This window comes from Jatropha curcas, chromosome 10 (assembly GCF_041381405.1).
Source record: "Jatropha curcas cultivar XTBG-Jc1 chromosome 10, XTBG_Jcur_1.0, whole genome shotgun sequence".
Lineage (NCBI taxonomy): Eukaryota > Viridiplantae > Streptophyta > Magnoliopsida > Malpighiales > Euphorbiaceae > Jatropha > Jatropha curcas.
In genome coordinates, this window is record NC_143160.1 from 6,751,306 (window position 1) to 6,776,721 (window position 25,416).

A 25,416-nucleotide genomic window follows, 5' to 3' on the forward strand; every position below is an offset into this window, starting at 1 on the left:
GAAATATACCCTAATGGCATTAATTTCAAAAGTCCAGGACCCAGAAAATCTTCAATTGAGTTAAGGCAAGGGACTTATTATTTCTATATATATTTTCACTTCGCTGAATCCTGTTTCACACTTCTACTATTTTGGCAAGTTGTCTACTCAAGACCTCTCATGTCCAAAAGTATGGTCTCGTTGTTTGCTCCAAGAGAATGCTGGAAACTAGTCTTGCTGTCTTTCTGAGGAGTTTGCCCTTTTTTTCCTAATGAGCTACCTTTATTGCTTATCTCGTTCGAGTCGCCATACAGCTCTATCCATGCAGATGGCCACTGTTGAGGTTGCAAACTAATTATCATATCTAAATACTCATTCCAGTTACTTTCACCTCAAGGAAGGAGAACCAAGACTACAGAATAAAGGAAATAATAAGAACAGACAAGATGTTGTAAGGTTTAATCAATTGATGTATATGTATAAGCAGAGACAAAACAAAAGTTCCTTTAGCTTATAGGTAGTCGAAGATTGAGTATAATTTCCACACAAACCATAGTCCCAATCCACTGAGTTTTTCTAGAACAGTAGGCATTTTTAACTCTTTATATTTAATAGGATTATGTGTGTGTATATATAGAACAAATTTACACTACTTTTGACTGCGTAGGACTGTTTTAAATTTTATTTTCAATGTGCTACAATAATTATTGTTTGGAATTTTGCTCCATAAGCAAGTATTACTAAAATGTGTGCTTGAACTTGTATACACAAAATGCTAATTCCTATGCACACAAAATAAAGAATGTTGTCTGGGAGTTTTGCTTTGAACCTTTTGGTTTATTTCTTTTCGTAGATTTTTATGTGTTATCTTGAGCAGGTTGAGCTTGCTCGGAAGTATGAAGATCTGGAGCTATTTAAAAATGATGCACATCCACAATTTTCCCTAATTAAGGTAATGCAGCTCCTTTCTTATTTGGCAGAGTCAAAAATAACATTGATGGAATTAAGTTCTACTGATATTAATAATATCCAAACTTAATGCATTTCAGAAAGAGGTTGTTAAGTCTAGAAACAAAGATGTTGTTGAACTTTTTGAATTTGCTGTTGGCATCCATCACGCTGGAATGTTACGTGCTGATAGAGTTTTGACTGAGCGGCTTTTCTCTGAGGGACTTTTGAAGGTAGGAGCACATTCAGCTTAGGAATTTGGCTCATACATTTTTCTTAAATTATCTACTGTACCAGGTACTTGTTTGCACGGCAACTTTGGCATGGGGTGTAAATCTGCCAGCTCACACTGTTGTGATTAAGGTCAGTGCAGATTACTATATCTTGTAGTCATTTTTTTTCCTTTTGCCTTCAATCATTCTAGCAATTGTTCTATTTTTCCATGCATGGACAAAATGGAACAAGTCCTAGTTTATTTATTAACACTTGTTGCTCAATCCTTAAATTTGCCTAGATCTCTGAGTAAGAAAAAGGAGTCTGCCTTACCTGTGACAAAAAAGTATAAAAGTAATCTGAGTTATTATTTCCTTTAGAGACTTCGTTAGAGGAAAGTAGAGAGTTTTGCTGCGGGAAGGATGCTGAAATTGTTTGAGTACATGTTTTCTTTTTCCTGTGGTATGGAACTTTGGATGAATAGAAGTGCAAGTATTTCAAAATCACAACATGCTTTCTTTATTTGTTGTGGGACAAGTTGGTGTTTGGCTTCTACAGAGGCTTATGCTTTGGAGCTTTCAGGAGTGTTCACTTTGGGTTATCAAACTTAAATGGAGGGAATTACTTTCCTAGCATTTTAGTGCTCTTGTTTATAGTTCTCTGTGCAGTTTATAGAAGAATTATCCCCCAGGTGTAACATCCTTCCTTTGTTTTTCAAAAATTAATTCTCTTACCAAACAAATTTTCCTCTTATTCAACTATTCTTGAAAATACTAAAACTCTTGGATTTCTGTCCTGTTGCAACATCTAGAGAATGCAGTGAGGGACAATGAATTAAATAGCTAAGATAAAGATCTCATCTAATGCACTTTATCAAGATAACCTACTTAAATAATGGTACATGTAGGTTTTATCAATGGGTGCTAAAAGTTGTTTACTGCATGCTGATTGGTTTCCTATTTGCGGAAACGGTGGATAGACTTGCCTTTATCAGTATCTGATAGTTTTCATTTGTTGATTTCTTTCATTTACACTGACTATTGTTAACCTCCAGGGGACCCAATTATATGACCCTAAGGCTGGTGGGTGGCGTGACCTAGGCATGCTTGATGTTATGCAGGTTGGACTTGAAATTTCTTTTAAATACATCTAAAAAACTACTTAGTTACTTCATGGCTATTTCCAGTTTCCACTGCTCTCATCATATTCCTGTTTTAGATCTTTGGAAGGGCTGGCAGACCTCAATTTGACAAGAGTGGTGAAGGCATTATAATCACATCACACGAGAAACTGGCCTACTATCTAAGGCTGCTGACAAGTCAACTTCCTATTGAAAGTCAGGTGATTATTAGTTCTTCACTTTGGAAATCCAAAGAGAGTGTTGGATGCATTTTCTTCATCTTATGTTTCAAATGTGTTAAAGTTGGATAATTATTACAGGATTGAGATATTTTTCTTTCAATTTACTAGACCATCTATATTTTTGACATCTGGATTTCATTTATTATTCTCAGAAATAGAATGAACTATTTGGATTGCTTATATTACTAATTACGGGCTATGTTTTACTTGGATGCTTGAAGTCTTGTCTTCATCTTCTTTTATAAAATTGCATACCTGATGTGTCTGTATGGTGGGCTTACTCTCTAGATTTACTTAAGATATGTTGGATATCAGATTTATTGCAGGTACAATAAAGATTTTGATATCTTGATGTCTGGTAAATTTTAGTCACTGCATGGATGGTTTGCTTATCAATATGTCTAGGACTTCTACAGCCCCAACATAGTTAAAATCATTTTTACTATAAATTCTTAAATCCAGTGACTTTATCTGAACTACTTTTCCTCCCTAAACAAAGTAAATATTCCAAGTAAAATACCAAAAGTGAACTTCCAATGTATTCAAAAAATGTATAGAAAAATAGGACAACGCATTACTAGGGGAATATATTGTTGTACTAGAATGCACTACATGGTTGGACCAGATGAAACTTGGATGTTGAGTTTGTAAGTTGCGATCAGGGAAGTTTTATAGATGGTGGTGTTATATTATTTAATTTGACTGTACATTGAGTTTATGCTTCTTTTTAACTTCCTATGATTCATTGTTATTAACTGAAGGTTTACAACCTCACATCCATTTTATTTAATGTATAATTATTCTTATTTTGTGATTGCAGTTTATTGGCTCCTTGAAAGACAATTTAAATGCAGAGGTGGCATTGGGTACCGTCACTAATGTCAAGGAAGCCTGTGCATGGCTCGGGTATACCTATCTTTTCATCAGGATGAGGCAGAATCCGTTGGCATATGGCATTGGCTGGGATGAGGTACTTGTGGTTTGCTGATTAGCATAGCAGTTCCTTAAGTTTAGGATATATCCTATATCATTGAAATGGCATATCTGCAAAAGTGATATTCAAATCTTTCAGTCTGCTCGTCTCTTATATTTTTCTAATGATAATTTTCAGTGAAATAATATATTGTATGGTTTAGACTTCAATGGGGCGTTTGAGATTATTGGACAAGAGGGCCATATTTATCATGGAATTTGGTTGTTTCATAAGTTTGGAATTCAATCTTCTGCATTTGTTTGTAGGGCTGGCCATCTTGGCCGGGCATGCATTTTGAACAACGTGATTGTTCTGACTCAATGCACTACTCCAAATTCAGTCCATTGGGTAAATTATTAAGCTTAAGCCTGGACCAGCCCATCCCAGCCCATCCCAGCCTAATGCATGGATGGTACATTACCAGTACTATGATCTATGCTCCAGAACTCATATAACATCTGTTGCATTCTTCCGCTGTTCTTTTGTTTACTGGGATAGCATTTAAGAGGAGGAATTGGCGACACCATAAGCTGTTATGTAGGTTCTGGAGTATGGATCATGCTATTCTTGAATTACATGCGACATCTGTAGATATCATGGAAGGTAAGTGCAGTGGTTACAAAATCACAAGTCATTTGGGGATTTGGCATGCTTGCCTTCAACTGTGTATTTTTCATTTTTGGAAGTTGTCCTATTACATATGGTGTCTTTGATTATTGGCCTCCTTGCTCTTTTGGTTAGCTCCTGCATTCAGTGTGGAATGAGGAACCTTCTGTGGTGTTTCTGGTTCCTCTTAAAATTTTAAACGAACATCTGCCAAGGGTATCATATCCCAATAGGTATTCTTGATATTGGCTTACTGGTTTTGTTGCTCTGCTTTGTGGGATCATTACAGGGTGGCACACTGTATCATAGTAATTAAAGGCGCAAAGGGCTGCTGGATCCTAGGCGCTAGCCTCCAGGCAAAGGCGCGCAACTGAGTGAAGTGAGGCGCGAAAAAAAAAGAACGGAAATCTGAAAATTATATTTTAAGATATAAAAAAAAGAGAAAAAAATTAGAAAAACACCGAAAGAAATACACATAAATCAGAAAAAAAAAAGGCCACATGACAAGTTATATTTTAAGATATTAGAGATAAGACAGAAAAGAGTAGAATAAAAAAAATCAAAAAATGAACAAAAATAGAAAGCAAATATGGGAAGAGAAATTGAAAGAGGCATTTCTGAGTGGATTTGGGCTAAAGACTAGATTGCAAGTGGTGAGTGCTAGATGAAAGAGTGGAGGTTGGATCACAAAGCACATCACTGGTTTTTATGTTGCAATTTATTTCTTTTATTTATTTATTTATTTTGTATAAGCAGATGTTAGCATGATAGCTTTATATTGAAAGAAAACCCTGACTTGTTCTGGGAAACCAAAAAAATAGAAAGGCGCGCCTTTCTCGAGCCTTAGGCGCAAAAAGGCACAAAAAGGTGCACGCCTCTACCTAGAAGTGATAGCCTGAATGAGGTCGCCCACCCGAGCACTGTTTGAGGCGCAAACCCTTGAGCCTTAAGTACCTTTAATAACTATGCACTGTATTTTTCACCGTTATTTTGAATTGTTTTGCGAAACTAATGACTCAAATGAATATGAGATGAGGAATTTAAATAAATATCTGCTTGCTAAGGTGTTATAACTGTTACAGCCTTTATATGCTGATGAGAAACAGCCTTTATGACCAACACTGCTGATACAACTCCAATTTGATGCGACTTTGAATCTTCTGTATCATAACGAAAATATCATATAGGTAGGCCAAAATCTGATAACAGCTGATATGTAATGCGTTAGTTGATATTTAGACCCGTGGATCCTTCCGTTCTATTGTTAAAGCTATCAGGTAAGACAAAACAATTTTTGACATCTTATTTGCTTTGAGCCATTCCAATAATATGTAAGCCATTTGAAGCAGTCAACAGACTAAGTTACCATTAGGACTACATGGTTTGGAATATGCCTTCATTACTTGCCTATTTTGTGCTTATATAACATCATATTGAATGATCCTGAATCTTAATTATCTGTTCTTGGTTTACACATTGTCAGACGCTTGAGTTCTTACACAAAAAAAAACCTACTTTTGGCAGGTTATTGCAGACCCTTCTTTGAGTTTAAAGCAAATAGCTCTTGTAGCAGATGCTGCACGTGCACTTGACAAAGCTAAAATGATGCGGTTCGATGAGAAAAGCGGGAATTTTTATTGTACAGAGCTTGGCCGCATAGCAAGCCACTTTTATATTCAATATTCTAGCGTTGAAACATACAATGAGATGTTGAGACGTCATATGAATGATAGTGAGGTTGTCATTATAACCTTGGAATAACTTTGTTTTTACATCAGTTTATTAGATGTTTTATTACTTAGTTTACTTTTATGTCATTAGAGTTTGTAAGAAAAGTTTGCTTGATATTTGTATGTTTAGAATGCAAGAATTGCCGATGCTAAGTGCTTTAGTTGTCATTTGTTTAGTCTGTATTCTTCAGGTACACTGCTTATAGTAATCTCTCTCCTATCATCAATCACAAAGTTCTTCCGTCATTTTCAAATCCTCTACCAGCGCCTCTTATTCTTTGTTTCCTTATTAAATAATGCTGATGTTGCTTTTCTTCTGCTGCAGATTATTGAGATGGTTGCTCATTCTTCTGAATTTGAGAATATTGTTGTTCGAGAGGAAGAGCAGAATGAGCTTGAGATGTTGTCGCGTGTGTCTTGTCCTCTAGAAGTTCGGGGTGGTGCTTCCAATAAACATGGAAAAATTTCAATTCTCATTCAGGTTTATCTTTTTGCTGTCATTGATACTGACTTGCAAAGTATGAGAAACATAGTAATTGAGTATGATATGTTGCTTATGTAAATCTGCAGTTGTACATATCTCGTGGCTCAATTGATTCTTTTTCATTAGTCTCTGATGCTGCATACATAAGTGCAAGCTTGGCTCGTATCATGCGTGCGTTATTTGAAATTTGTTTGCGCAAAGGCTGGAGTGAGATGACATTGTTTATGTTAGAATATTGCAAGGCTGTAGATCGCCAAATTTGGCCACATCAACATCCCCTTAGACAATTTGACAAGGATCTCTCAGGAGAAGTTTGTCTAGCATACTTTGTTTTGCTCTATTGAACTGTGTCTGTGGTGGATGTTTTATTTATTTATTTATTTTCTATATTGCCTTAACTGGCCCAGATACTGCGGAAGCTTGAAGAAAGAGGAGCTGATTTAGACCGTCTTCAGGAGATGGAGGAGAAAGATATTGGAGCACTCATTCGCTATCCTCACGGAGGAAAGGTATATATTTATTTGAAAATAGTGATGCTTTTTATTTCTTTTTGTTGTTTATTCACTTGCCCTTTTTCATGATCTTCATTTTGTGGGGTAATGGAAGTTGGTTAAGCAATATTTAGGTTATTTCCCATGGATTCAATTATCGGCAACTGTAAGTCCAATCACCAGGACTGTTTTAAAGGTAATTCTTAACGAATCACTTCTATTCCAGATACTTGGAGTTTTAGATTTCTGGTTGATCATTTCAAAATTGAACTTGGGAGTGCTCTCTTATGCTGGTTACTCAATGTTCAGGTGGATCTGCTCATAACTCCAGACTTCATATGGAAAGATCGTTTTCATGGCACTGCACAACGTTGGTGGATTCTTGTTGAGGTACTAATTTAAAGTACATTCTTGCTTCTGCTTGTTAGGTTTTCAAGGAGTGTAAATCTTGTTACTCTGTATTACTAGATTATGAATTTTCTCCAAGAAATGCTTCACTTGGTAAGAGCTTTGTAACAACTTCTTGTAGATTCATGATGTTCTCAATTAGGTCTCTCAAGTGCAATCAGATGTATTTCAATGTGCACCGAAAACATCAAATCAATGTACCTCTGTATATTCAGTTATTTATGCTATGCAGAAACCTTTATATAGCATTGAATTCCTTTATTTAGGTTTTAATGAAATTTTCTAGAGAATGTTAGGTGATTAGATTCCATAAAGTTTTAAATGTGATTGAGTGTATAAAATTTGAATGCATAGATTTTTCCATCACCAAGGTGTGGTATACTCATCTTTTTGTGAAATTTGACCTCGTTGATTTTTACCCTAATGATAGACTGACAGTTTTGAAGTTTGGAGTTCCTATGAAACTTGGTGCGAGATTGTATTATATTTTCCTGGGGGCATGTTTGGTTACCAGCTTAGTTGGTAGAATACTTGTTGATACTTAAATGTGCAATTTAATTCGTTATTATTTGGGGTCTGACAATAAATTTGAACAGGACTCTGAGAATGATCACATTTATCATTCAGAGCTTTTCACTTTGACAAAGCGGATGGCTCGAGGAGAGCCTCAGAAGCTCACGTTCACTGTGCCAATTTTTGAACCACACCCTCCACAATATTATATTCGTGCTGTTTCTGATTCTTGGCTGCATGCAGAAGCTTTCTACACTATTTCATTCCATAATCTAGCTCTGCCAGAGGTATTTTACGATGCTTTTTTTCATTCCATCCTCCCTGCGGGTCTCTTCCTCCCTTCTTTTGGCACTTTTAAATTTTAAATACCAACCTCTTTTAAGGAATATGCTATTTCAGGCTCGTACTTCCCACACAGAACTTCTGGATTTAAAACCACTCCCTGTGACCTCGCTTGGGAACAATATTTATGAAGGCTTGTACAACTTCTCACATTTTAATCCTATACAAACACAGGTTTAGTTCTTTATAATTTTTTTTTTTATTTGTGGTTCATGTTTTTTAGCTGTACCAAACTATTCTGCGTTGGTGACATGATGGTTTTGTTGTTATTGCAGATTTTTCATGTTCTCTATCACACAGACAACAATGTTCTTTTAGGAGCTCCCACTGGTAGTGGGAAAACTATATCTGCTGAACTTGCTATGCTTCACCTCTTCAATACCCAGCCTGATATGAAGGTGCTCTTCTTCCTGTGTGCAACTTGGAAAATATTAAGCTTTTACTTTGGGCTACACCCTTCTGTTTCCCTTAACGAATTTTTATTTATCAAACAAAAATAAGAAAAAAACACAAAAATAAGAAATATATTGCAAGAAGAATACTATAAAAAAAACGAAATCATAACATGAAAGCATAAGGTGCTGGCAGTTGCACACTGTCATGGAGCTCAGCTCATACTGTACGAGAGAACATGAAAAGTGAGCCAAATGATGGATAAAGTGTTCCATGAAAAGTCGGCCAAGTGATAAGGGTAAATGGGCATGGGGTTGAACTAATTTCTGATAATATATGTTATATTTGAGTTCAATAGCAACATTCTTTTTCTTGCTCATGGTATTTGGTTTTTTGTCATTCGCATCTGCTAGTATGTAGTTCGTAATCTACTTGTTTCAGTCTTGTGAAATGTTGGGGTGTTTCACAACCTTATTTCTGGTATGCTTAAATTGTTTATATGAATGCAGGTAATTTACATAGCACCGTTGAAGGCTATTGTACGAGAAAGGATGCATGATTGGAGAAAGCGTCTTGTCTCTCAGCTTGGGAAAAAAATGGTGACAGTTTATCCATTAGATGTTTATCTATTTGTGTGTGCGCGTGCATCTATATTTAACATGGGTGTATCAGTTCGTTAATGTATGTTTCGGAAACTAAGAGGACGTTTTTTCAGGTTGAAATGACTGGAGATTATACTCCAGATTTAATGGCCCTCTTGTCAGCAGACATCATTATATCTACCCCTGAGAAGTGGGATGGTATCAGTCGAAATTGGCATAGCCGAAGCTATGTAACAAAGGTTCATTAGTTTGACTTTTGAGCATTTTTCTATTAAAGGAAGATCAATTTTTTCGGTTTTTATTTATTGGTTAACATGTGCAAACATTTTAATGTCCTATTCACTTATGATTTATTGGTTAACATGTGCAAATTTTAGGTTGGGCTTATGATTTTGGATGAGATTCACTTACTTGGAGCTGATCGTGGACCCATCCTTGAGGTACCATCTGTTACTAAACACTAATAGCCACAATATGTTACCAAGTATTTGCAGTAGCATATGACCTCAAACTATTGCTGTGCAAGTGGTATATGGTACTATTATGGACTAAATAGATGGAGAATTCAACTACCAAATTGATAATTAGGATTGCTAAAATTTCACGTGTTTGGAGGATGGAATAAAATTCTGTTTATGTTGACGTGACACATCTTTCTTCTATAAGAATGCCAATAAGGGTGTCTTATGTGCAGTTGTACAAGATTAACTGCATAGGCACAAAGAATGACGTAAATTTAAAAATTGGTTTGTACAGAGCAAAAGGAGTGAACCCTTGGCTCAGAGATTTGACAGAGAATCTTTTAAATATGCCCTCAAAATCTCCTTTTGTACATAATGATAATCTTAAACCTACAATCTGAATACCTCTTGATAGAAGTCATTTATGAAGTTAAACTGTGAAGACATTAACATCTCTCACAAAATTTAACCTGGACCCGCAAACTCACACCCACTATTAGGGCTGAGCAAAAATCAGAATTAACCGAAAAAATGATCGAACCAACCGGTTCAGGTAGGTTTGGTTTTTATTGAATTCGGTTTTGGATCACTTTAAATAAGAATAACCAAATGATTTTCTGTTCGGATTCAGTTTACATGGCAGCTAACTGATTTTTTTTTCCAGTCCATCCATAGTAATCAATTTATCCGAACTAACCTAATCAAACAACTCCGAACTGGTCTGACTCAGTTCGAAACGGTTTCGGTTAGTCTGCTTCAGTTCGATTTCGGGTAGCTGTTTTCTCTTTACTTTGGTTTCGGTTTGAATTGGTTCGAAAACCGAACTGATCGTTGCACACCGCTGCCCACACGGTATGTTGTGGGTTATTGAATGTCTGATATTGGATGCTGGGTGATTATAAATAGTTGGGATTGTATCAGGTCTTGAACCTCCCAACCTGATTGAATGTGGTTATTACTTTTTGTTATTCTTGTCATTGTCTAGTAATTTCTATGAATATTTCTGAGAAGTTACTTTCATTTTTATTTGTTGTATGCTCAAATATGAATAGATGGAGGATCAGCCTGATTACAGTCATGTTGATGTTTTTATCCTTCAGACCAACTGTAGGGGATGCCATTTCTTCTGGATTCTACTTTTGATGTCAGTAGGAATTTGCTGTTCTAGCTAGAGCTTAGTCAATCAGCCAGAATGATATGTTTTGGGATATTCTGAAGCGGTTGGCATTTGAAAAAAAAAAAAATTGCAAAATGTCAAAATTATTATTGAATTGGATATCAGAACAAAGAATGTGTGAATCCCTGAAGGCCAATAACTAGTCCATCTTTTTCGCCTAATCGGCAAAATTATTCTAGTTTCTTTAAAGATATCAATTTTAGAACTGTGTTTCTCCAGGTTATTGTTTCGAGGATGAGATACATATCATCCCAAACAGAACGGGCAGTGCGTTTCGTAGGCCTTTCTACTGCTTTGGCAAATGCAGGGTATGTTTAATACAGAACACAATTGAGGGATCTAGTATTGGACTGTCTTTATTAATTTCATGTTTTGATTTTCCAATTATTTTATGTGGAAAAACACGAATTTTGAAATCTGTTTACTTTTACCTTAATTCATCACAATATCATGTGTATATATATATATATATATATATATATATATATATATAGGAAATGTCATAAAACTGTTACCAGTAATGGGAAGTAAATAGATGAAAGACATTTTCTGAAGTTCATGTTTGCACAGTTAATTTGACAGTTCCAAGCTGGCTTAATTTATAAAAATGGCTTAAGTAGAACTTTCATTCATAAATAATTTCCATTTTCTTTACAGTCCTAAAATTTTCTTTGTAGTTTCCAAAGAGCACAAATTCTAAATGTCTGGTAGGTAGATCTCATGATTTAGTGTGTGTTTAAAATACGCATTAAAATATACATATCAACGTTGATTTGAATGAAATTCTATCTTGTAGTACAAAAGCTTTAGGGCTATGCTCTTCAGATTTATTTGGATAAACTACATGGACTTTAGCATAACATTTTGTTCTAAGTTTAGAAAAGATTGCTAGCGCGCATAGCAACTGACAAATTAAAATGTATATCCTGTGCTACAGAAGTAAAAATAAGCAGTTATGCTGTTTATATTCTAATATTATTTGGCCTCATATGACAAACGTGAATGAGAAGGAATTGCTTTTATTATGTTTCATTAGCTGGGCTACTTTACTCCCTCTTTTAGGAGTAGGAAGGTATTGAATAGAGATGTATTTTGAAAAATCAACCTATGTTAAATATTTCTTGGGTTGAGCAAACACCCACCCACAATATATATATTCACCCTTGCTTAATTATGCTGTGTGTATCGCGAAAGTAGTCAAATGCGTTGGGATGCTGTATGACTGTAGTTATACAGCCGCGTTCATTCATATAGCAGCTCTTTTAAGAACCAGAGAGGTGATTTTTGCTCCAGTAAATCTTTTCTTTTTTTTTTTTTTTTGGCAATCAGTAACTTGCTACTGTGATTTCTTTCTTATGGTTTTCTTTTTCTAGTGATTTGGCTGATTGGTTAGGAGTTGGTGAAATTGGACTCTTCAACTTCAAGCCAAGTGTGAGGCCTGTGCCTCTGGAAGTACATATTCAGGCAAGTAATACATGATAACTCAGAATACTTCTCTTGTAATGGAAACTGGCTTTGTTATATGAGTTGATATTTCGTCTTTTCTGTATATGACATTCTAAAATTTTCATGATGATATGATGGCTGTATCTTCTCCCTTTTATTTCCCCCTGGTGTTTATGGATGCCTTTTAGCTTTGTAGGATCAAACTGAGTGAAATTCGTACCCAGAATCTAATCAGTTTAGCTGGCATGTATTTATATTTTCATGTGTTTCTCAAGTACAATGTCAAAAAAATGTAAGTGCAACAATTGAATTGGTTAATTAACACTTAGATATATGCAAAGCGTGATTAACACCTATTAATTTTCTAATAAGAAATTGAAAAAATCAGTATTGGAATGTCGCAAAGAAGCATGTTCTTTTGCCAATTTTCTACCAAGATCTTATTTCATGCTTATTTGGGTAACAGCATTTAAGACTTTTGAGGATGAGAGTCTTGTGTAATGGCAGTTTTGTCATGCTGCCTGAGATTGGTGGTTAATTGGTATTAGTCCATTTGTGCTGCTGTCATTGGGTTGTGCTAAATTAATGTATGAGGTGGTGCTAACTTTTGAGGAAAAACAATCTCATTATGTTGACAATTTTACTGCTTTGTGTTTTCAGACTTCAATAGGGTAAGGTCTTCAGCAACTGTATATTGGAGATCAAGGATAAAGTTCTAATGATTTTATCTTTTTTTCTTCCTGTTTTTTATTGGTTCCTAATCTTGTTGTGCTCTCTATATACTTCTGTTATAGTTGGTCCCCAAAATTTTTAAGCCTTTCTTGCTGGCAACTGGTAATGTACACCTTGGTAGTAAATAGATGGCTTGCTGTTTCAACTATATGACTAACAATAATTACTTTAAACAAGAAATTTCCTTGATATTTGTGCATGTAATTTTTTACTGTAATGGTAGCCTGCACATAAGATAGGCCGGTGACACATTTTGTTGGTTTTCTCTGCCTTTTCTAGTGATATGCAAATAGATGATTGCCTTATCTTATGTTTAGCTTGTCCTGACTGCTACCATAAACAGGGATATCCTGGAAAGTACTATTGCCCAAGGATGAATAGCATGAATAAACCAGCATATGCTGCTATATGCACACATTCACCTACAAAACCAGTGCTAATTTTTGTTTCCTCTCGTCGCCAGACTAGGCTTACTGCACTTGACCTTATTCAGGTGAGATGCAACATCATATTGCTTATATTTTGCTTGCTCCTTGACATTATTACCTTTAAACTTGGTGTTTTTGTGTGTATAGTTTGCAGCTGCAGATGAATATCCAAGGCAGTTTCTGAGTATGACAGATGAAACACTGCAGATGGTTCTCTCTCAGGTCACTGATCAGAACCTGAGGCACACCTTACAATTTGGCATTGGGTTACATCATGCAGGATTAAATGATAAAGACAGGTCCCTTGTTGAGGAACTCTTTGCAAACAACAAGATCCAGGCACTTCTCTCACTTGAATAATCTGTCTAATCTGTCTCTTAACTTACCTGTGAATGATGTACATTGCAATAAAAAGTTGATTCTGTATATTGAATCATAGGTGTTGGTATGTACAAGTACACTTGCTTGGGGCGTGAATCTTCCTGCTCATCTGGTTATTATCAAGGTGAAGAAACTATTTATATCAAAGCTCACTAGTCTTTTATAGAAATTTGATAATTGTTTTATACACTATTCTGGTGAAAAAGTCTAGGGAGTGATAATTATTTTGGTCTGTCTACATGGTTATGAAAAAAAAAGATAAAGTCTTGCTTATGTCTTTATTTTGCAAAACAAAGATTAGAAAAATTCTATAACCAATCTGGGTGGCAGTGGAAAAAGTTTCGAGAGAGGCTGTTATTGGATTATTTAGTGTCAGAACAAATTTCCTAAAAGGAAGGATGGAGTTACGTACTGGATGATGTTATTTCAGCAAAACATACATTTCTCTTGCAGGGAACTGAATACTATGATGGAAAGACAAAGAGATATGTTGATTTTCCTATCACAGATATTTTGCAAATGATGGGTCGTGCAGGCCGCCCACAGTATGATCAACATGGAAAAGCTGTCATTCTTGTCCATGAACCAAAAAAGAGCTTCTATAAAAAGGTCAGATTAAAACTGGTGACTTCTGAGTATATTATGGTAACTATAACAGTCTTAGGCTTATGAAGGTGGGAGTCACATGATGTTTTTGTTTGCAGTTTTTGTACGAACCATTTCCTGTTGAAAGCAGTCTGAAGGAGCAGTTGCATGATCACCTCAATGCAGAGATAGTTACTGGCACAATTTGCCATAAAGAGGATGCAATGCATTATATTACATGGACATACTTGTTCCGTCGATTGGTACGATTTTGATGATAATAATGGAACATGAAAATTGGACTCTAATAGTAGTTGGTTTTCATGGTTTTGATTTCTCCGGGTCCTCATTTGGTTTTAGTAACTCTGACCAATAGTTTACACGGTAAATTGTGCAATTATATGTTCCTTAACCTCGACAAGGCTCCCCATCAAGTAGAGAATCTGATATTGTTCTTATTATTTTGTTGAAGCGAGCAATTTGACTGGCTATCTAGTTCCCATTCTAGGGTGAAAAGCTGGACTTGGGACTATTAAGTCTTTTAGGACCAAGTTGAGAGAAAAGGACTTGCAGGGTGAATACACTAAAAAATTATCTCTCTATAATGGAAATAAGTAAATTTAACGTGACATGAGTGTTAAGAATCCCTGCCAGCACTAATTTTGCTGCTTGTTAGATTATTGTCGTGAGAACGAATTTCCTTACTTTATCTGCTAGCCATTTGTGTTTCTTATTTTCTTTGCTATATCTAAATATCAAGTAATGTTATATTAAATATACCGCTTTTTTTTTTTTTTTTTTTGAAATATTTCTGGGCATTGGATTTACCAAGAGATTGTTTTCCGGGATAGAGAAATGGATGAACTTTTCTCTTTTTTTTTTTTTTTTTTTTTTTTGTGAAAATAACATTAGGCTTATAGATAATGTTATTTTGGCATTAAGCATAGGTTATTTCTAGATTAATAATGATCTTCCCTACTAAATACATACCAGCCTTGAATAACATAGATTTTAAAGAATTCAACATGTAAAACCTGCAAATATGAATGATCTATCACACTTTCTGCTATACACTAGCCTACCTGCAAAAGTTGATATGGACGGTCCTCTTGCAGATGGTTAATCCAGCCTACTATGGTCTAGAGAGTGCAGAACCTGAAACTCTGAGTTCATACTTATCCAGGTAACAAGGTTTTTTTGTCTGGTTGATTATTTTGCCTGATTTAATTGTAATATAAATTTAAGCAATCTTTACTTGGAATTCTTATTTGGTTCACCAGCATAAAATTGTTTTACCCAAAAGTTTAACTGAATGCATCTCAGAAAATAGCATTCATGAAAAGTTGATGCAAAAAAGACGATAAAGAATATTCTCATTTCTACACAGAAATGAAGATATTTGCCAATCAATTTAGAAATGTTTCAATCACTTTCTAATTAATTAGTCACTGACTATCATCTCCGATAGGCCATATGGTGACTGCCATATTTCATGCAATTTTTGTTTTTCCTTTGGTTGCAATTTACTGTTTTTTGAATGACAATGATTTGAAAAATACTTTTGGCAGATTAGTGCAGAACACATTTGAGGATCTGGAAGATAGTGGATGCATCAAGATGAACGAAGACAATGTGGAATCTATGATGTTGGGCATGATAGCATCACAGTATTACCTCAGCTACATGACTTTATCAATGTTTGGATCAAATATAGGACCAGATACATCTCTTGAAGTAAGTTCTTTGTGTGACTGTTTTGTCATAGTTCTTTTTTGTTACCTTGGGTCTTTATTCTCACAATTGCCTTTATCATAGGTGTTTTTGCATATTTTATCTGGTGCATCTGAATATGATGAACTTCCTGTGAGACACAACGAGGTACTTTTTCTGCCCTATCTTTTTGATTTTGGGTTGAGCAGAGTTACTGGGCTTATCACATCACAATGAAAATATATACTGGTGTTATTCCATATAGATTGTTCTATCTTTGTTTGATAGTTGTCCAGTAACATTTGTTGATTAGTGTGCTCTTTTGTTTGGGATAATGTACTAGAAAATGCAAGGCAGAGGGAGAGGTTGTTGTGCAACCCTTATACATGATATATATATGTGCACATGAGGCGCCAATGATAAGTAATGAAAATTTGAATGGTAAACAAGACAACTGAACCTAAAACTCCCTAATATCTCCAAACTGTGGGAAACAGCCGGGAGCCTTAATGCTGTGGACACAGATATCCAAGATAAATGAAGCACGCTCTTTAATTTGATGTTCATAACTAAATGCTCAATGCCCAAGAAAGCATGACTATTCATCTAAAATGTGCATTTCACATCTGGAAACAAATGTTCCCTTCCAGGGTTTTCAATCATTGAGTATTCTGTCCTAGCTCGAGTGCTGCTTTTTTTATTTGATTTGGAGACATAAGTGTCTGTAACAGCCACTTGTTCAATTATTTCTGGTATCTGGCATTCCCAAATTATGCAATTGACATAATATCATCATTTCAGTAACTAAGATAGAGAGAGAAGACTGCTATGATACAGAATTTCTATTTGCATGAATGCAGAAGAAAATTATAATATATATATATATATATATATATATTGTTTTTTTTCTTGTTGGGGGGCCGCGGGGGGGGGGGGGGGGGGTTGGGGGGAGCATGCTAATATATATAAGAATCTATCAAAAATGATTTATTAATATTGGCAAAAAAAAGACCTTGTTTGGAATCTGAGAATGTGATTGAGAGGTTGACACTTTCAGAAACGTAAATGTTTTATTCTTGCCATTAAGCTAGTTGCATTCTGTTTCTTCCTTGTCAGAGCTTCATGATGGGAAATAAAAATCTGGCATTTGACATTCTCTCTTCACATATCAGAATCCTGTTTGTTCTTCAATTAGTAAAGAAATATTGCTGCTACTTGGAAGTGTAAACTATTTCAAGTTCATTTTTTCCCTTCTTTTATAAAAAACATTCTGGCCTGTTTACATCAGTTGCCTATTCTAAATTATATATTTATAAGCTGTTGGATTTGCAAAATATTGTAATCTGTTAAAATTTTTACATTTCATAAGGCACATTTGAACTAGCTTCTGACATGTCAATTGGCTATCTCTTAAGCATTGCTTTTGCTTTGTTACAGGAAAACTATAATGAAGCATTGTCTGGGAGAGTTCGGTATATGGTGGACAAGAGCCGCTTGGATGATCCCCATGTCAAAGCAAATCTGCTATTTCAGGTCAACAGTTGTTATTGTGTTTTCTTGTTGAATATATTTTCTAGCATGTTTACTCTTTCTTTTTTCTTATTTAAAATAACCCTACTGTTCCTTTTCATTTATTATTCTCTTATCATGTATTTTTCTGGTTTCAGGCACATTTTTCCCAGTTGGAGTTGCCAATCAGTGATTATACAACAGATTTGAAGTCAGTGTTGGATCAAAGCATTCGCATAATACAGGCCATGATAGATATTTGTGCTAACAGTGGATGGCTTCTAAGCTCAATTACTTGCATGCATCTTTTGCAAATGGTCATGCAGGTACTTTTGTTTCTATTGCACGTAAATTTTTTTTTTTTTTTCTTTTGGGGTGGGGGGGGGGGGGGGGAGGGAAGGAAGGAATCACTTGTTCAGTTCTGTGTAGGTTACAGAATATTTACACAGCCTTGAAATTTTTCATGGATTTAGTGCTTTGCTTATGCTGATCATGTACTTAAAGTATGAAAACGGAAATTAATGTTCGTTGATGGATTCGAAGTAAAAGGAGTTGCAAATTGTTGATTATTATGTGCTCTAGGCCCAAAGTCGGTGGATACCTCTTTTTCTTTTGGCATTTATGATTTTGTAACATCCACACCTGTTTCTTGAGTTACTAACCTACTCTCAATGAAATGCTTTTAAGTTTGAGAAGATGGTTTTCCCTAGAGCATTGGATAGTGAGTTCATAGTGCGAGTCTAGTAGATGCCAAATAGATGAAGCATATGGGATTTATGCAGCTTGCTTCATGTAGAATAACATCTTTCATAGGCTTAGTGATTTTAAAGTAATTCTAGGAACACTAGGAAATTGAATGGAGGAATGGGTTGGATCATTCAGATGGAGGTTCTAAAATGGTTTAGCTGGATTTTGTGGCGAGTTTATGGTCATTGGCTCTTATGATAGCTGGATGGGGTGGTTTAAAGTGTAGCATGCACCGGTTCAAAGTGAAAATCTGAAACTTAGCTACATTTTTCTAATGAGTGAAGGCGGTGGTGTGTTCACATGATAGGTTAGGAATAATAAACTCTCAAAATGCACTTTTAATGCTAATGCTTCTGATAATTGTGGTCTCAATCTACTGTTCTGATAAAAAAAAAAAGGTTTTTTTTTCTCATAGGCCTTTCATGTTTTGTTAGGGTTTGTGGTTTGATAAAGATTCTTCCCTGTGGATGTTGCCCTGCATGAATGCTGATCTTGTAGCCTCATTGAGCAAAAAAGGAATCTCCAGTGTTCAGCAGCTATTAGATCTTCCCAAGGCAACTTTGCAGGCTATGATTGGAAATGTTCTGGCTTCAAGAGTACATCAGGTGAATTGTACCAGATTTTTCTGCATGTTTTATGCATGTTCTGTAACTTTTTGACCAAGGTGCAGCAAATCGGTAAACCTCAAAAAGTTGTCCTTATTTAAATACTTGGCCAGCACTTCCCGAAAGAAGGATGATTTGACATCGAATTTAATACCTTTAAGGTTTATGCATGTGCTGTCCTTAGTTATATATTTGATTAAATGACTGGGAATGATTATAGAGTTGTAACTCGTAAGAACTGTGGCTTCAGAGAAGAGGTCTTTAGTCTGCCGGAATAAGTAATGGTTAATTCGAGGGTGGTATACTTCAAATTCTTGATACCTCTATGCTAATTGTTCCGGCACTTCAGACAGTTGGCATGTATGTTGCTTTGGGAAGAGAGGGAAAGGGGGTGGAGGCGGAGTGCAGGTCAGGAAACCGTGAAGCAGTGTGTAATGGTTTTCTCTTGTCGGTCTGTGTTTTCCGTGGGTGCTGGGAACAATAAAAATGATGCATATGAGGGCAGCCATGTGCAGCCTTTTAAATTATATTTGAATGTAACCTTGCTTATTCCACCCCTACCTTCTGTTTTCTCAGGATTTACAGCATTTTCCTTGCATTAAGGTGAAGCTAAAAGTTCAGAAAAGGGACACTGATGATACAAAGTCTCTTTCCTTGAGCATCAAATTGGAGAAGACCAATTCTAGGCAAAGCACATCAAGGGCTTTTGCTCCTAGATTCCCTAAGGTAAAACCGTGCGCCTCATTTCTGGTATAAGTCAGTAAAACAAACTTAGTTGGTATTTTCTGCAGGTAAAAGATGAAGCATGGTGGTTAGTTCTTGGTAACACATCCACCTCTGAATTATATGCTCTGAAGAGAGTTTCTTTCTCTGATCGCTTGGTTACTCAAATGGATTTACCATCATCCTTAAGTACTTTCCAGGTTAAAATTCCTTAATTCAATAGGCCTTTTCTTGCAGATATTTCTATGCTCTTTCATTTTTATGCGGTAGTTCTACATAAAGGATATGTTGATGTAAATATATTAAGGGCTCTTGTTAAAATGAAAATTTAGATAAATTATTATGATATATCATATGCAGTCCGTTCCAAGTCTTTGAGTACATGCTATGAGATAACGATCAAATTTAGGACCGCATCTGAATCATTTTTACCAGGATACCCTGCTTAACTAACACAAGCCTTAGGAAATTGAGGACGTATAACTGTTCCAGTGTGTTTGTAAGTAGGTTGTCCATTTTCGTTCAGCACCTACTGGCTACTGCTGTTTGCATTAGAATAGCAATAGAATTACATAATTAATATGAGTGTTCATATTGATTAACTTTCTGTTACTAAATACTCTTTTCTTGTCATAATATTCATTTCCAGGGGATAAAATTGATGTTGGTTTCTGATTGTTACATTGGTTTTGAACAAGAACATTCAATTGAAGAAATAGCCATGTCTCAAGATATTCGAAACAACAATTGAATTCTAGTTGAAGTTAATTTTGGACCAAACGCAATTAGTGGGGATTCTTCTCAAGAGGCATATGCCCTTCAAAAGCCAACGTTCGACCTTAGCTTTATCCTTGGTCCTTTATTCAACCCACACATCTCGGAGCTGATGATTGTTTTACCAACCTCTTCTTTAATTTATGTATTTCAATTTAGTGTAAGTTAACTTTCCAGATAGTAAATTGTGGTATATTATCATCATGACTGTTCTGTTCTTCCTCGCTTACTTTTCATCAATTAAAACTTGCATCTGTCATCTATCTCTGATATGTACCGTTCTAATACAATTACATTACAACAGAAAAGAAAGGAACAGGCATCTATTTTTCGAACCAAATGGTTATTCATTCACATTTAATTACATTCTGCAACGTTATACTTTCTCTAGTCAATTATTACTCCCAGTCAGCATCAAAGAATCCAGCATCCTTCATCTCAGAGTAGTACGCATTTTCCAGAAGGAAATGTTCCTCCTGCAAAAAGAATTCAAAATTCAAAATCAGGTAAATTGATTCCCATATTGTAAAGTTTAATAACCACAAAGATACTTGAGTACGATTACCTGGAAAAAATCTGCTAGAAATGTCATATAAAGAAAAGGAAGGTAAAGAGAGTGATAACAGACAACCATAAAATCGTACAGCCTGCAGCAGATGAACAAATAAATGATATATTGCAAAGCATCTTTACGTATTTGCTTCCAAATAATCAAGTCATCGTAATTTCTAATTGATATATTTATAATGTACCAAATGCCAACGCCTGCTCCAATTACAGCAAGCCCACAAGCAAACAATTCCACGGCGTTACTGAAAAACATCACAACAATGTAGTTGTAGAATGATGGTCTGGCTGCAAAAGAGGGGGAAAAAGGATGATGAGAGTTGGTAATCTAATTCGTATGATAGTATGATTTGATATACCCACGAGGTAACTTCTCTCTCCATTTTGAGAAATGCACAAATAATATGTAACCATAAACTGCCGTAAGCAATAGCTTGTGGATTATCCACAGGCCCCACTTCACTCTTTGCGTACTGTCATCACCACCTATGAAAAGTGGGATCCCAAATCCAAAAACATAAATTCCCTGAAAAAAAATAAGTCACAGGTGAATGCAATCAGCCTGGCAATTAATATGGTTGTACTTTTGGAAATAAATGCTGCAATAAAATATTTCTTAGGAACAATTTACAGTATCCAATATGACAATATTGGCTTAAGTAGTTGAGTGCATCTATGGTTACTGGACTCTGCACTAAACTTATACATTGTTGTTTAACTTTTAATGTTACAATTAGATTTTAAAAGAATTACTTTGTCAAGTGACGAGAAAGATGTAGTAACAAGCTGATCCTATCTACATTATAAATAACATAAGATGAATTGTTGTTGTTCCTAAAAGTTTGAGTTTTCATGTGAAGTATAAGGAGAAACCGAAGTGAACTCAGAAGCAATCCAATGCCAAAAATGATCGCGAAAATTATCTATTATTTCAGAAACAAAGTATGTATCGAAGGGTTTTTTATTTTAATATTTTTTTCTGTCATAGAAGAAGGCTTCACTAATTAGGAAGGAAATACAATGTGAGACGAGGTACCCTCCACACCTATAAGGCTATAACAAAAGATGAAAACTAAGAATGTAGCAAACCAGCAGTTTCCAATCTTGATGAATATCAACTATAGACAATCCTTAAAAGCCCCACAAGAAGAAAACCACAGCAGAGTTAAGCAACGGTTCTTTCTTACAATAGCACAGGCCAAGCATTTATCTATCCAAATGCTCAATACCATAGGAAATATAGTACAGCCATAGAATCTCTGCTAGTTTTCTAATTCCAGATGCCCTAAGTTTAACTTTGAAATGCACTCAACGCCCCTCTAGTGGAACCTAATTTTCCTAAAAACTGCCATGTAGATGATTGCTTCTCCATGTTTCGTCATTTGCAATAATTCATTAGCATTAGTTCTTTAAGTAATTGAAAATTGAGTGAAAAATGCCCTCCCATAGTCATCCAAAAGGCAAAAACAGATACAGGACAAATTGCTAGCTCTAATCGATCTCGAGTCAGAGTATTCTTGACATATCTGCTACATCTATGCTACTCCAAGTAATATAGCAAAATAAATGCTACCCACGTGAAAATCCTTCATCTGGGCTTTCATAAGAGGGCCTTAGTATGCCATCAAACCACCTCTCAGCGCTCCTAGGGCAATAACATATATCACAATCTACTAAAAGTATATACAAAGCATTCCTGAGTTTTAATATCATTCATGCATGTCTAAAAGTTAAAACAAATCCAACGATAGCCAAAGTGTGTGAGAGGGCGGTAAGCTAAAAGAATAGAGCACCTTGAAAAGCATATCCACACCAACAATGATCCCTGAGACAGCAAAAGTACGACTTAAAGTTTCCAACCCACTAGCATAACTATCCTGCAGCAAGAAAGCCATTAAGCTAACTTCCAAGCAAAGCATTGCAGATCCTGTGATCAGTGAGAGGAAATTCCAAGCTACCTCCTTTCCAGGAGAACATTGCCAAGCCTGTTCGGCAAGGTCAACTACTATAAGTAAATAACAGAACATTGATAATGACAAAAGATTAAGCACAAGAACATAGTAAAAAAAAAAGAATCTAGAATGATAATTTGTTAATAAAATAAGAAAACAACGGAACCTGAAGACAGCACCAAGCCAGATTGAGAGAGCACGCGAACCAGAGAAGGGCAAAATAGGAAATCATAACATACGACCTTCCATTCCATAGTTTTCTCAAATTCTTCTTCGCATTGATCCCCAAGTATGCCACAAATACTACAGCTGGCAATACCAAAACGGCAACGTACCAGGTACCATGGCATTTCCGGCCACCGGTGGCAGGCAAGGTCTGAACACCCTGGTCCAAGACTGTAGCGGATAATTCGGAGATTTTTGGCGCGAGTGAAGGAGAAGTTGCATAGCCGATTGGTTGGAGATTCATTACAATCCTGGATTGGACGGCTGTGATCGCGCTACGGAAGAGATCATGGAAATAAATTTTGATCTTACAACCGATGAAGAGATCGGTAGACGGAAATCGGAAATGGAAAAGGGATCAATCTAATGAATGTCATGTTTAATCTTCTTGATAATCATAGCTTAATTATTGAAAATCATTGTTTAATCGTATTAAATATCAATTATTTCATTTTTAAATACATTTACTTATTTATTTCTATAAAATCTTGCTCTTTTTAAATTATGAAGAAACTAAAATAATAATAATGAAATAGAAAACCAATACCATGCTTTGTCGTTCGCGAACAAATTCTAACTTGTCCACTTGAAACGACAATCTCTTATCGAAAATTAAAATGTCGTTCTTTGAGAGGGTAGATTTAGGTTCTTGTCTATCAAAATTGTGCTAGATTTTTTTTTTTTTTGACCTACTTTACTAATTTCCAACATTTGATTAAAGATAATGGCCTTAATTGGATTTTATGGAATATTAATTTAGATTATTGAAATTAATACATTTAAATTATTCATCCATGTACATGAGAGATTGGTGGTAAAAACATATTGTTATTATTTGAGGTAGAAAAACACTTTCAAATTTAATAATTTTAGAGGGAAAAGAGAATTGAAACGAAACCTTTGTTTTTAGAAAATTTTAAAATAAAAATAATTTCACTCTGTGTTTTAACCTCGATAAAAAAAACAAACAATTGTAATATAACTATCAATGAGAAAAAATAACAATTAAAATGTAAGAATTATTTGAAATGAGACAACGCATATTATTGTAAATAAGTTCTTTTCAATTATGGGAAAAATACATTATATAAAAAATGGTATTACAAATATAATTATTTAATTTAAAAAATATATATCGGACAATGTTTATTTAATCTTAAATAAAACAGAATATGAAACCCTACCCAAAAAAATTGTGTATGAAAACCTAAAATGCATGATAACATAGTTAATAAGAAAAAAAAAATAAATAAACAAGAAGTGGACAATTGAAGAGGAAAAAAAAGAGGAAACAACAAGCATTTTATATTAAAAAAATTACTTCAACTTGCATAACATGAATATATATTTCCTAGCATTAAAAAAGAGAAAATCAAACATTAGAAATTTTATTCGAGTCATATATACATCACCTTGGCATTAAACTTATTATTACTACTTAAATAACACTCATCATTGGAATAACTAAAGGCATAATTCAGCAGTGAGTGCGTAAAGAAGTAGGTTTATTATGACCCTCAATTAGATGCACCATAAGCATCTAGGAATAGCCTTGGCTTTGGATGCACCATTAAGGGCACAGCCCGTTGTAAGGTCAGTCCATAAGCCTCTTCCATGTTCAATTTCTCGGGCAGTAACCCATCAGCCAACTCCCACTCAAAAGCATGGACCAGAGTGGCTGTCAATAGTTGAACCATCCTTAATCCTAAGCTCATACCTGCACATATCCTCCGCCCTGCCCCAAATGGTATAAGCTCAAAATCATTTCCTCTCACATCAACATTTGCCTTTTCTCCTCCTGCTAAAAATCTTTCAGGCCGAAACACTAACGGTTCAACCCATTCTTCCGGATCACGAGCTATAGCCCATACATTGACCAAAAGAGTTGAGCCTTTTGGAATATGGTAGCCATTTATTTCACAACTCTCCGCCGCAATCCGTGGAAGTGATAGTGGTGTTGATGGGTGGAGCCGGAAGGTTTCCTTGACGACGGCTTGGAGGTAAGTTAATTGGGGCAAGTCCAACTCAGTTACGAGACGGTCTTGACCCACGACCATGTCGAGCTCTTGTCGGACTTGGGCCAATATATTTGGGTGCCTAATGAGCTCTGCAATGGCCCATTCTACTGTGCTTGAAGATGTATCAGTGCCTGCAGTGAACATGTTCTGCAACCACAGCACAATGACCTTAGTGTTGCTTCTTTGAAAAAATTTCTTTAAACATATATTATAATTTTGAAAGAAAAAAAAGTTGTTAATTATTATATATTATTTTTTTGTCACAATATTATTTATATTATTGATATAATAAAAAATTTGCAAGCACAAAGTCAAAGATTCACTTAATAAAA

At 35.4% G+C, this 25,416-nt stretch overlaps 3 protein-coding genes across 5 annotated transcripts; 1 reads left to right on the plus strand and 2 right to left on the minus strand.

Annotated features, from left to right (window-relative positions):
- Positions 1-856: 856 nt before the first annotated feature.
- Positions 857-20,662, plus strand: LOC105640614 (U5 small nuclear ribonucleoprotein helicase; the record flags this gene model as incomplete). The annotated part of the gene is given in 34 exon segments (XM_089726730.1): positions 857-931; positions 1,029-1,160; positions 1,225-1,290; positions 2,195-2,260; positions 2,359-2,481; positions 3,323-3,472; positions 5,606-5,818; positions 6,137-6,292; positions 6,382-6,606; positions 6,703-6,804; positions 6,902-6,982; positions 7,096-7,176; positions 7,791-7,994; positions 8,107-8,223; positions 8,325-8,447; positions 8,952-9,041; positions 9,158-9,283; positions 9,422-9,484; positions 10,902-10,990; positions 12,056-12,146; positions 13,204-13,353; positions 13,436-13,627; positions 13,728-13,793; positions 14,123-14,278; positions 14,374-14,517; positions 15,370-15,437; positions 15,823-15,988; positions 16,070-16,132; positions 17,402-17,497; positions 17,632-17,799; positions 18,655-18,825; positions 19,402-19,551; positions 19,617-19,748; positions 20,198-20,662. Coding segments are annotated over 34 exon segments (4,197 nt in total), but the record flags the coding sequence as incomplete, so codon positions are not given.
- LOC105640613 (protein CANDIDATE G PROTEIN-COUPLED RECEPTOR 2) lies at positions 20,553-23,499 on the minus strand. Of its 3 annotated transcripts, XM_012224976.4 has the most exons (7): positions 23,008-23,499; positions 22,848-22,874; positions 22,683-22,766; positions 21,253-21,415; positions 21,075-21,177; positions 20,888-20,969; positions 20,553-20,798 (listed from the first exon to the last, which is right to left on the minus strand). In XM_012224976.4, the coding sequence occupies exons 1-7, from the start codon at positions 23,308-23,310 to the stop codon at positions 20,721-20,723; spliced, it is 840 nt and encodes a 279-aa protein (XP_012080366.1). In that variant the 5' UTR covers positions 23,311-23,499; the 3' UTR covers positions 20,553-20,720. The 3 variants fall into 3 exon arrangements, with proteins under 3 accessions (XP_012080366.1, XP_012080367.1, XP_012080365.1); XM_012224977.4 differs by lacking the exon at positions 22,848-22,874; XM_012224975.4 differs by having other exon boundaries at positions 22,683-22,874; positions 23,008-23,496.
- Positions 23,500-24,393: 894 nt separating this feature from the next.
- LOC149492991 (flavonoid 3'-monooxygenase-like) lies at positions 24,394-25,256 on the minus strand. The gene has a single exon (XM_089726564.1). The coding sequence runs from the start codon at positions 25,226-25,228 to the stop codon at positions 24,584-24,586; it is 645 nt and encodes a 214-aa protein (XP_089582690.1). The 5' UTR covers positions 25,229-25,256; the 3' UTR covers positions 24,394-24,583.
- Positions 25,257-25,416: the final 160 nt, after the last annotated feature.